Source organism: Limanda limanda, chromosome 13, assembly GCF_963576545.1.
Source record: "Limanda limanda chromosome 13, fLimLim1.1, whole genome shotgun sequence".
Taxonomy (NCBI): Eukaryota; Metazoa; Chordata; class Actinopteri; order Pleuronectiformes; family Pleuronectidae; genus Limanda; species Limanda limanda.
In genome coordinates this window covers 19,395,557-19,407,012 of record NC_083648.1, presented here as the reverse complement: position 1 = coordinate 19,407,012, position 11,456 = coordinate 19,395,557, and the positions used below count along the sequence as shown (strand labels likewise).

Sequence of the window (11,456 nt, the reverse complement as noted above, 5' to 3'; positions counted from 1 at the left end):
ACACAAAGCGGCTGTATAAGGAAAAGCAAAATATTGGACACTTACGTCAAAATTCTTTCTTTCCACAGGACATTAAAAGCCTTTTTGGCAAAGACCAAATTTGTATGAATATTTTAACCTCATCTTCTAAACTTAACTCTGAATCCAAAAGGCCCCAACAGCTGCTCCTTCCTCTTAACAGTTGATTGACATTTCATTTGTGTTCCATAAGTGTACTGTATATAAATTATACATATTCTGCTATGCCTCCACTGACAGTTGTCCTTGTGGCTCAACTCCCCTGACTCATTCTCCTGCCGAGCCGGCTCGACTGGTTAAAGTTAGTTAATGCACAGGCAACAAACATACGTGTTTGGGTTTGAACAACAAAACTGCCTGAAAAACATGCAAAACGTGGTTTGTGTTTGGGTTGGGGGTTGGGAGAGTTATACCCTTTCACAAAATAAACCACTTACAGAAAGACAGAAGCTTTTCACTGAAGAGCCTGAATCTCAAGTGCATATATCCAACCCTGGTACAAAAAGTCAAAAAAACACTGGTGGCCACAGCTACAGACACATGGGTGCAAACAGAATCCTGCTAATATTAAGATCTCTATAATTTATTCAAAATGAGTCCGCTATCATCAAGAAGTAAACAAAAATATCATGAGAAATTTTACATTTTATGTTTCAAATCATCAGGGAATCTTTTTAGATACCTGTTAAAATACTATTATCACATGAGGACTCCAGTGAACTAGATTCTCAGCTGAGGTTGACTTTGAGCGTGTCACAGACAAACTGGCGTCTCTCATCTGCAGCTCACCTTGAAATGAGAACAAACATAATACCAACGTGCCAGGGACTGTTTGGGCTGAAACCAGAGAATAACATTTATTTCATTCAGCAGCTGTGAAAATATCAGCTTGGGAAATGGAAAAGAAGCGTGGGCCTGTTTGGTTTGCCCTCACTGAAGTCATTGTTAATATCCAGAAGTATAATATGCTACAGTATTATACAATTTAAGCTTAAAGTACAACTCTCTTTGGATTTTACAGACGGGGTTGGCAAATCAACAACCCCTCTGATTGGGTATTTGTTGTGGGCAGCAGCAAAGCAGACGCCACTGTTGGTCAATTATTAGTAAAGCCTCGTAAACATGAGTTACTTTTTATTTTTTGATGCTGGGTTTAGCAATCCGGTTTGTTTACCATCAGTTGTAATTATTGATTATTGAGAAAACACAGTCTTTATGAGGTTTTGTTATTGTGCCTATAATTGCTCTTTTGGGTGTCTTCAGTAATTGTATGTTTATACCTGCATGGGGCCTGGTCACTGCATGTTGTGCAAACCAGTCATTGGGTGCTCTGAGCTCTGGTTTTAAATCATTTTCCTGTAGTGTTATTTTCCCACAATTTCGTGTGACACAAAAGAGGAGCTGAGGTGGCTTTGTTTTCTGTACAACATGCATGTTTCTACGAAAGATACCTAAAGCCACTGTGCAGTATATCTCCTGCCTCAACGAAACAGTGGACACGATGGGGATTCTTTCTGTCGTCTCCTGGGAACAGCAGTGTCACTCTAGAGGATTTAGAGTTCTGAAAGTTCAGCATCCTTTTTTACACCGGGTGGTTGTTGCAGTTTAACGCCATCGCTGACCAAGAATGTAAAGTCACCATAGAGCCCGAAGTCAGAATGTGTAATCACTGCTTGGCACTGCGATGTGGTCTGAATGGTGCTAGACCTGTCGAGGAATAAGTGATTATGTCCCGACCTGTGTCGTTACATAATGTAGGTTGAAAGTGAGAAACACAGCAGGAGTAGATTTCCTACAGTATCTGTAACTGCTGTAAGATAAAACTCAAACTGTGCGAAAACAGTGGAGGAAAGGTTTTCTCAGAAGAAATGTCACAGAGGTCTTTCAATGGAAATGTAGGTATTTCCTTTTTTCTTAAGACCATGCACAGAACCTGTTTACAGACTTAACCAAACGACACATCCAAAATCGTCAGTTCCACTTTCACTCATGGTAATATCGTCTTCTGGAAGTAAAAATATGTCAATCTTTTCTGATAGTATTCATTAAAGTGTTGGTTGTAGGCCAAAGCAGAAGCGTAATATATATTTTATATGTATCAACAGTTAACCTCCTGAGTCTTATTCCACTCTGTTGTAATACACACAAGTTGGAGAACAGACTATATTGTGCAGGTCTTTGATATTATACAACTCTCCTCCGGCGGCCCTGAGCAGGACCTTATGAGAAACAACAATGTATTCTGTTTCTCATAATGCTGCTGAATCCCACAAAACAACATGAAAACCCTCCGTTCTGTTTGTTTATGTGTAAAAGAAAATCCTGAGATCAGGCTTTGCAAAAACAAACTCTGTTATGATGATCTTCTCCCAGTGAGAGGGAAACAAAGGTGGTCTTATACAGTAACCACAGCTGGACATACAATCTTCTATGGCTAAAGCCTTGTGTTGCAGGATCTGACAGAACAAGCCTGTTAATGATACACATTGTTGTATTTATTCACATCAATATACTGTTAAATATATGACTTCCATGAGTCAATACGGTTAAATTGCCAGGTGCTTTGTTCACTCTGAAACTGCAGGTGCTTTCCAGAGTTACCGTATTTCTGACAGAGGGAGTGTAAATAGATTAACACCTGCAAAGAGACGAACCACTGAACCTTTGCAAAACCCAACATCCAGCAAAAAGAGTGAGTGAAAATCAGCTCACACAGTCACTTCTGCCTTCCTGTTATTTCAGGCTTGAATCAGTTTGAGAGTTTCGCACTTTTCAAAGCCTCGTTCATCCAGGGAAGGCAGAGCAGGTTTTTCATGGGCTAATGTCTCAGAAATAACATTCACCCGTCTGGTTCGTGGTTAGCTTTGGAGTTGCCAGGTGGTCACATTTCGTACTTGGCCTTGAGAGGTTTTTCATTCTTACTGGAAACTGTAGCGCCTGACACAGGCTCCTGTAAAACCACAGTTGGTACCTGCAGAAGGGAAGCAGACCAATTCAAACCCTGGTTTCCTCTGAAACCCATCGAGAATGTGCTCTTTACTTCATACTTCATGTTACTGTGCAGACAAAACCAGCTCTGGCTGGGGAGTATTAAGAGGAAAGAACTTGAGCGAATATTAAACTGAAAAGGAAAAACTCTTTTTGAACTTATCATTACCTCCACTCAGGAGGTTATGTTATCACCCCTCTCCGTTTGTGTGTTAGTTGGTTTGTTTGTGAGCAAGATTACACAAAAACAACTGAACATGGTGAAAGGATCCGGTATGGGTCAAAGAAGAATTCATTGAATTGTGGTGTGGATCCGTATCAGCTGGCAGAATCCAGGGATTTTTCTTTGACACAAGGGCAGATCTGGGGTGTCCAGAGGAAATCTGATTGGCCCCTGATACACACACGGCTGTTTGACTTTTCTTTTTACATCTTGAAAAGTTCCAGATTGTAAGAAACTAGAAAGTACACATACATTATATATTTACACAATTACAATTGTACAATTTGAAATTATATTCGGGTTTGGTCACATTGGCTCGGCTATCTATTTAATTTTTTACACTGTTTATACGTGTAATCTGGAAAAAACACTATGTGTTTGAACAAGGGATCATTTTTAAAATATATTCAATGTTTGGCTTTGAATCAAAGCAATAGAGCTGACAGTGAACAAGGAATGATTTCTTAAAGAATGAGGAATTGTGGATGGATGTTAGACATATCATTGACCCCAATGTATACATTGTGGCCCCTTTATGGCCCCTGATTTCGAAACATCATAGATAAGCCACTGCTTTAACATTCCAAGATTATCTGTTTTCTCAGAGAATAATAAATGGATCTTGATAAACTGTTTTCTTTGAGTGTTTGAAATTTGGATTAGCTTGATAAACGTTTTCAGGCCTTGGCGGAAGGTATGTGATCTACTAGTAAGCTATTATGCTACTTCTTGCTTTGAATTGGTTTTGTATTTCTAACAGAAGAATCTGGAGTCTGAAGCAACGCTGACTTCTCTCCGATCCCGCCTTTTTCCCTCGAATATTATCTGCCGTTCCCCTTCTCCCAGCCAAACAGTAATGCATAAGATACCCTTATCAGTGTCCCACCCATGGCTTCTGTGGGGGGGGGGGGGGGGCACAGACAGTACAATCTTACAGTGTGAACACTACAATCAGCCTTGAACAGTAGCCTGTGTACACTTGTTAGAAACAATGAGATGTGGGTCTGCTCCTTTTGAATGGACATGAGACTGGATACATTCATAGTATAATGTGTTACAGCAAATTACAGCTGCACTTAAGACTGATAAGTAATGAATGGTAATATTGTATTAATAATAAAAATCCTAAAAGCAGATAATGAGTAAGGACAAATTAAAAGACGTAGGATGTAGACACATCAAGCATGCCCATTAGGATCCTAAAAACCAAACTGACACAACTCATCCTCCTACACCAAAAGTAAAAGGCAGCCGTCACGCTCGCTTGGAGAGACCGCTGTGGATGATGCAATTCTCTTCTCTGATGAGGGCAACTGAGGTCCTGCGGAGGGTTGAACAGCCCTTTTCGTTTTTTTTCCGCTGTGCTGCAGAGAAATGATACACTATCTGTCCCAAAACACAGCTCAGCTCTTGAACCCAGGGCTCGGCTCCAAAAACTCTGACATCTTTGGTTACATAATGAAACACGTCAAGTTTGAAACGGATGTGAACAGTCTACCTTTAGATATTTTGACTTGTGGAGCTCAGTCTCGGCCTCTGGAGGCGTGTGCATGCAAGTGAAAATAGATTGTATTCCACTTACTATTCCAGCAAATACACCTGTCATGATTGTTTGACAGAGAAAATATATTGAGCATATTTGCACAAATATTTAGTGTGAGCACAATTTAGCTGACCACCAGAAGGGGTTTGATAAAGCACAACAACCAAGAGTGCAGTAAAAAAATATTTATTGAACAAACGTTAGCCTCACAGACTTCCTCAGACACAAAATGTGCTTAACAACATCATAAAACATCATTCTCATTCACACGTAAATGTACACGTGTCCACGACAGCAGTCATCACCCACAACACACACGTCTTCACATCTGCAAACACCACGGACACCGTTTCTTTTTAGTGGCTGGGCCGAAAGGGAAAGGGCATCCCCGTAATGAAAGGCTGCCCCGGGTACGGCGGGTGAGAGGAAGGGTGGGTGGTGAGGGGTGTGTGCGGGGTGTGTGGGGGGTGCGTGGGATGCGAGGCGATGGGAGAGTGAGCTGCGTGCGGGCTGAAGGCCAGCGGAGGTGTGTGGATGTTGTTGTAGTACATCACAGGGCCTGACAACACCAACTGGAGCAAACTGGAGAAACAGTGAAGAGAGGAAGGATAGCAAGGATATATGTCATCATTTAAACACGTTAGGTTTATATAATATAACAAAGTAATTGATAACATAATTTGCAAAGGGTCCAATTTATACTTGTATTCAATTTCATATCATTTTGTCAATGAAGCTGCACAGCTCAGTCTTAGATGAGAACTGTCATTTTTCTGGCTTCAAAAATTGATTACTTTTGTTAAACAGGCCAACTTCTATGAGTAAAATAATACAGAACAGTTCACAAACTGTGTTTATAGAATAAATTATTAACATTCGTTAGAAAATTTGTAAAATATGTATGAGTAACCACATAAGCAATAATCTCACTGTTACACTGTTTAGCAGGGTGCTTACTCTGAATATGTTACTCCACAGTTTAAAATGACAGGAATTGAATCTGTATTTGAGTTGCACTTGCAGGGATGTTTACTGGTGCTCACTTCAAAACCACTACTGTCAAATGTAGATAAAAAAACATTCTGTGGAAATGATGTCCTGAAAGAATTAAAACACAGATTTGGTTCTCACTTGTTGTGGGGGAGGCGGGAACAGATGGCTCTCAGATCCTCTACGGAGACAAAATGACACGTAGTAAGCACTCAACACCACAGCATGATGGAAGAATCCCCATGATGAATGTACAATCCCATAAACAAATCAGTTACTTATCTAACCACCGACTAAAATCTGTTACTTTTTTTCATAAATTGCTCTGGGCAGGTCTACAGCAACGAAGGTGTTGTGTATAGAAAGTTATGTGAAAGCCTCATAATCATTTTAAATACTTGAAAATGTACCACAAGGAAATTGTGATGCCTCCAGAAGTATGCTTAATTTTTACAAACATGGGATAAAATGTACAGGTTATTTTGTATGAACTCAATGAGCTTCAGCCTGATAATGACTTTTGGTTCAAACAATCATCTGGCAGGACTGAGGACTCCTTCTGAGACTGTAGCTCTCTTAAAGGAATAATTCACAGAAGAATGAGAATTCACTCATCATCTATTCACTACTAAATGGGACCACTTCTTCAGACGTAAAAAAACAACAAAGGAAAAACACAACATGTCTCCATACTTCTTGTGTGGTGTCATCCAAATGTCTGCAAGCCATGACATTCGTATTACACTTGAAACAAGGTAATTTACACTGTGTTTTAAGCCTAAATGTCCTCTTACATCCTCCTTGGAGCCACGTTCATGTTCTCACGGGCACACTGGTCTGAAAAGGTCACTTTGGTTGCGACAAAGTTTAGTCATGAGACTCCAGAAGTGATTTGTGGACTCAAACACTTCACCCATCACTCCATCGGCATAGTGGTGAGTAGATAATGAGGGAATTTAAATTTTTCTGTGAACTATCCCTTTAATCGGCTTTCAGACATGCAATGACGTCTGCACAATTTCTGAGAGGCTGAATGTGAAAATGCAAATGTACAGTCAGTTGTTCCGCACATTTAACCAAACTTTTCCTTTGTAAAATGTAAAGAACATTTCGATGATGTTTTTTAACACATGATTGACACTAAAAAGAGAAGACATACACGTATAATACGGCAATGAAAATGTCAACTTGGAAAGACAACACGACTCAGGAGATTTTGATGATAAGGGCTGACGTCAGTGTCAATGTGTTCTCAACAGAAACGCTATGTTTCCTGACATTATGACCAAGACTCTCTTGCTGTATTTAGGGTAAACAGCTTTAATTGTCCTCTCCTCTTCTTAACATTCCTATCCACTACCTCTTCAACACTTTCTTTTCTCCACCCCCCTCTATCCACACTCTTACCTCTTGAGCAAAGCAGGGCTCCATTGGCCAGGGCCACCTGCAGGGCCTGTGCCAGCCTGTCCAGGGTCAGCTGGGACAACACATGTGTGTCTGCGGATGACGTGTGCGTATGTTTGTCGGCCTGGTCCAACAGTCTGGAGAGGTCAGAGGTCAGCGCAGCCAAGGACTCCAACTGAAGCAGCGCCAGGCGACCGAAAAGCCCCTTCTCATTTAGAATATTTGGCAGGAGCATGAGGACCTAAAGGTAGCAGATGGACAATGGGATGACCTTCACTGTTGTGTACTCTTACATGTAGAGTGACTTTCAAAATAAAAAATGTCTCAGATTTGATTAGTACATGTACAGAAAACTGAATTTAAGATCCATGAACACACACGTACCTGTAAAACACTTAGATGAAGAGCAGAGAAAAGAGGCCCCGTCTCTTGCTCATTGTCAGTGCTGCCATTGGTCAGCCCCTGCTTCTTGTCTCCCCTGTAGGTCAGCGGAGCTTTGACGCACCAACGCATCAAGCCGCCCAGAGGTGTGACATCAAGCGAGCTGATTGGCTGGTTGCCAGAGAGGGGTGTATTCAGGAAAGTGATGAGGACCAGACGAGGGTCATCTTGGATCCACGAAACAATCATCTGGAGGAGTTCCAATGGAGGGGTGAGTTCCTCTACACACACACACACACACACACACACACAAACACACAAAAAACACACACACAAAAGTTAAATTGACAAAAAGAGATAATATTTAAGGGCAACAAAATACAAGTTGCTCCACTATACTTGGGGTCCCCCTTCAGGTAGCAGGTGTAATTCATGTTTTTATCAGTGTGGTAAATACAGTCTGGGTTCGAGCATCTACATGGTCACGGGTAAACACAAACATTTGCTAACAAGCTGACGGAAAAGGAACAGGCAACCTCAAAAAACAAAGAACCATGTCGACTGTGAAGGTTACAGGATAATGTACAAATATAATGCATGGTTTTATTTGTTATTACACTGTATTTGTCCCGCCAAAATTTCATAATGATACTAAAAGTTTTACACTGCAGATAAGATGTCTAACTTAAGTGTTCTTTGCTGTTGTGTTGGTTACCATCACTCTTTGCCGTTACCGTTGCTTGCCCATTGTTTGTCTAACTATTACTTTGCCTGTCCAATACTCATTCTGGTCTATTTTTTTCACCCTGGTACTTTTTCGGCATAACCCAAATGTGGCAGCATAACACAACAGAGTAAGTCAGAGAAACCAGGTGTTAGGGAGGTGCTGTGGCAATGACAGAGATGCCATTCTCCCTATTATAACTTTATTTACCATCTCAATAATATTAAAGGTGTTATTTCTAGGTTCCAAAACTACAATTAAAAGGATGTTGACAATGCATTGGTTGTGCACTTTTTGTCAAAGATCAAATCACATTTTATGGAGATCCGAGTTGGTCGATATGTTTGTACATTTGTGTCGTGGCACCAAAGTACCTGACGTGAGGTCATAGAGGGTGGTGACAGCGGTGATGAACTGACAGCAGAAGCGTGGGCTGGCACTGTGGATGTTCTGCAGAGTGGGGACTGAGCCTGGCACCATGCTGCAGTAGTCGTCTACCAGCACCTGTGCCAGACGTATGCAGTACAAACGGTGGGATCTCTGCAAGACACAAACACAATAACAGGAATTATGTTCAGTGCATCCACATTCAGTACACACACACATTCAAAACAAAATACAAATATAAAAACCAAACGAATGTCACAATTAATACCCATCTGTTTCAAGTATGTATTTTATGCCTGTTTTAAACCTCACCTGTAGCCAGGTGGCGGCGCATTCCAAGATAGGAATCCTGCCCACAGCAACTGCCATCGAGACCAATTTGCCTAAAAGTGCCATGCGGCTTTCATCCGCCTGGTTGCCTTGGAGACTGAAGAGGGCGGAGAACATAAGCTGACGAACAGTGTCACGGCTCTGCTCCTGAAAACAGCTGCACATGATCTCCAAGAGCTGCAGCTCCTGGAGAGCGCTCATTCTCTAAAGGGAAAGAGAACACACGTGCACAATCAAGAGTCTGTTAACATTTGCGTTATATTCTATTATATACTTCTGATACGAGTACTGTGTGGTAATATGGTGGTGGCTGATCATAGACTATAATTACAACAAAACTGCTTCAATGTGCCTACTCACACTATTCTCATCTATTCAATTCTATCATTACTGACAATAACTCCTCCATTTCAATTGTCATTGCTGCTCCTTCCATCTCTCTCAGACACTGTCTTATGTATAAACACTTTAAACACATTAATACACCTTTCCATTAGGTTAAAATTTTTTTTAATACATTTTAGTAAATACTGTGATTTCGTCGCTCTGTACAGTGTCTGTCTGTTGTCTGCACACATGCATGTCAGGCTCATGTCTTACCCTGCCAGGGGTGTTTCTGTCCTTGGGTGTGTGCAGAATGAACTCCTCGACCAGCTCCACCGTTTTGGTGTCCACCTGAGGAGGCTGCCTCCCAGACTGCACCAGGTTACAGATGTAGATGTCCAGGTGGTACAGCAGCTCCTTGGCTGCACTCAGGACGTCCCGAGGCAGCAGCGACTGACGGATGTCCCCCATCAGCACCTGACACAGACCCACGTGAAACAAAGTGCCATTTCGAATAGAGAATGTAAAGATGATTCAGCCTCTGGTATTACATACATCCTGTAATGTAAATATCTAGCTATTACATGACAATGCATTGTTCTCAGCCTATACAACAAAGAAGAAGAGGAATAAACAACCATGTGATGGGCTCAGATTTAAGGTTAATTCCAAACTAGAGCTAGGAGACAAAACAATATCAATCTATCATCAACTAATAATTTTCATCAACGGCAATATTACAGAGATTTATTATATCAATATAAAGCATATAAGACATTGTGCAAACACACTGAGGAGGTATAACACGTCATTTATTTATTTCAGATGTGTCAAATGTTTTGTTGATTTCCATTATAAGCTCATGAAGAAGAGTTTAATACCCCAACCTTCACTCAGCAGCAGAAATCTGTCTCTAACTTAACAGAAATAACATTATGACTGTTATCTTGATAATTATCAGTATCAGCTTTTATCTTTATATAATTTTTGGCCACATCGTCCAGTCCAATTACAAACTCATGTTTAACAAACTGATATAAGTCTGACACCGGTTATTCAAAGTGCTCTAAAGGCAACAGAATATATAAATATATTTATTAACAGTGACTCCATCAGTAAGTTCACTGCTGTAACGTCACGTTATTCAAGCGGAACACAAGCTTTACATTGGGTCCCCTCCCTGCTACAGCTAATGCTAGCAAGGTTAGCTTAAAACACACTTCTCTATTCCACAACGACCCTCACGTCTCTATATCACCACACAAGGTTTCTCTGGACTAAAACGTGCACTAACCCTGGCCCTTACCTTAAGATGTTTAATTTTACTCAATGAATTTGCCGACGACCGGGCTGGTGAATGATCCCAGCACGACAACGGAATCACTTCCTGTGTCTACGGAACCCTGCATGGGACAAATGTCATTTGACTTCCACCGCCGAGAGGCTGCATGTGCTGCGTGAACAATGTCAACAAAGACTGTGTCCGTGTTTAGCCTTTGATCATTTGAAAATAACACAATACAAGTAAAATGTACTTATTCATACACTTAGTCTGCTTCTCATACAGATTTGTTTCGTTTGAGATATACATATTCAGTTCAACTCATTATTAATATTACAATTATTATTATTGCTATTATTTTATATTAGTACATAAACATAAAATATAAACATATTATATAGGCTATATGTTTTTTCTTGTCTAAATTACATTTTTTATTAATATTATTCATAGTATTAGCTTTTTTGATGATAATATAGTATATTGTAATAACATATAAGTACATGATATGAAATTATAATACATATATGCAAATTATATGATATGATATGATTTTATATGATATGATATGATATAATATTATATTATAGTATATACTTTTGATAGGAGTGCTGTGGGGTAATGTGGTGGTGGCTGATCATAGACTATAACTACAAACAAAACTGCTTCAATGTGTCTACTCACACTTTTCTATTCTATTCTATTCTATGATTATTGACAATAACTCCTCCATTTCAATTGTCATTACTGCTCTATCCATCTCTATAAGACACTGTCTTATGTTAAACACTTTAAACACATTGATACACCTTTCCATTATGGTTAAAACAGTTTTCTAATACATTTTTGTAAAACCTGTTAT

General features: G+C 40.1%; 1 protein-coding gene across 1 annotated transcript; it reads right to left on the bottom strand.

The window, feature by feature from the left end:
- Positions 1–4,942: 4,942 nt before the first annotated feature.
- Positions 4,943–10,700, bottom strand: ints15 (integrator complex subunit 15). The gene is made up of 8 exons (XM_061084618.1): positions 10,619–10,700; positions 9,589–9,789; positions 8,971–9,192; positions 8,646–8,811; positions 7,551–7,828; positions 7,170–7,407; positions 5,904–5,943; positions 4,943–5,354 (listed from the first exon to the last, which is right to left on the bottom strand). Exons 2-8 carry the CDS (start codon positions 9,781–9,783, stop codon positions 5,129–5,131), a joined length of 1,365 nt encoding a protein of 454 aa, XP_060940601.1. The 5' UTR covers positions 9,784–9,789; positions 10,619–10,700; the 3' UTR covers positions 4,943–5,128.
- Positions 10,701–11,456: the final 756 nt, after the last annotated feature.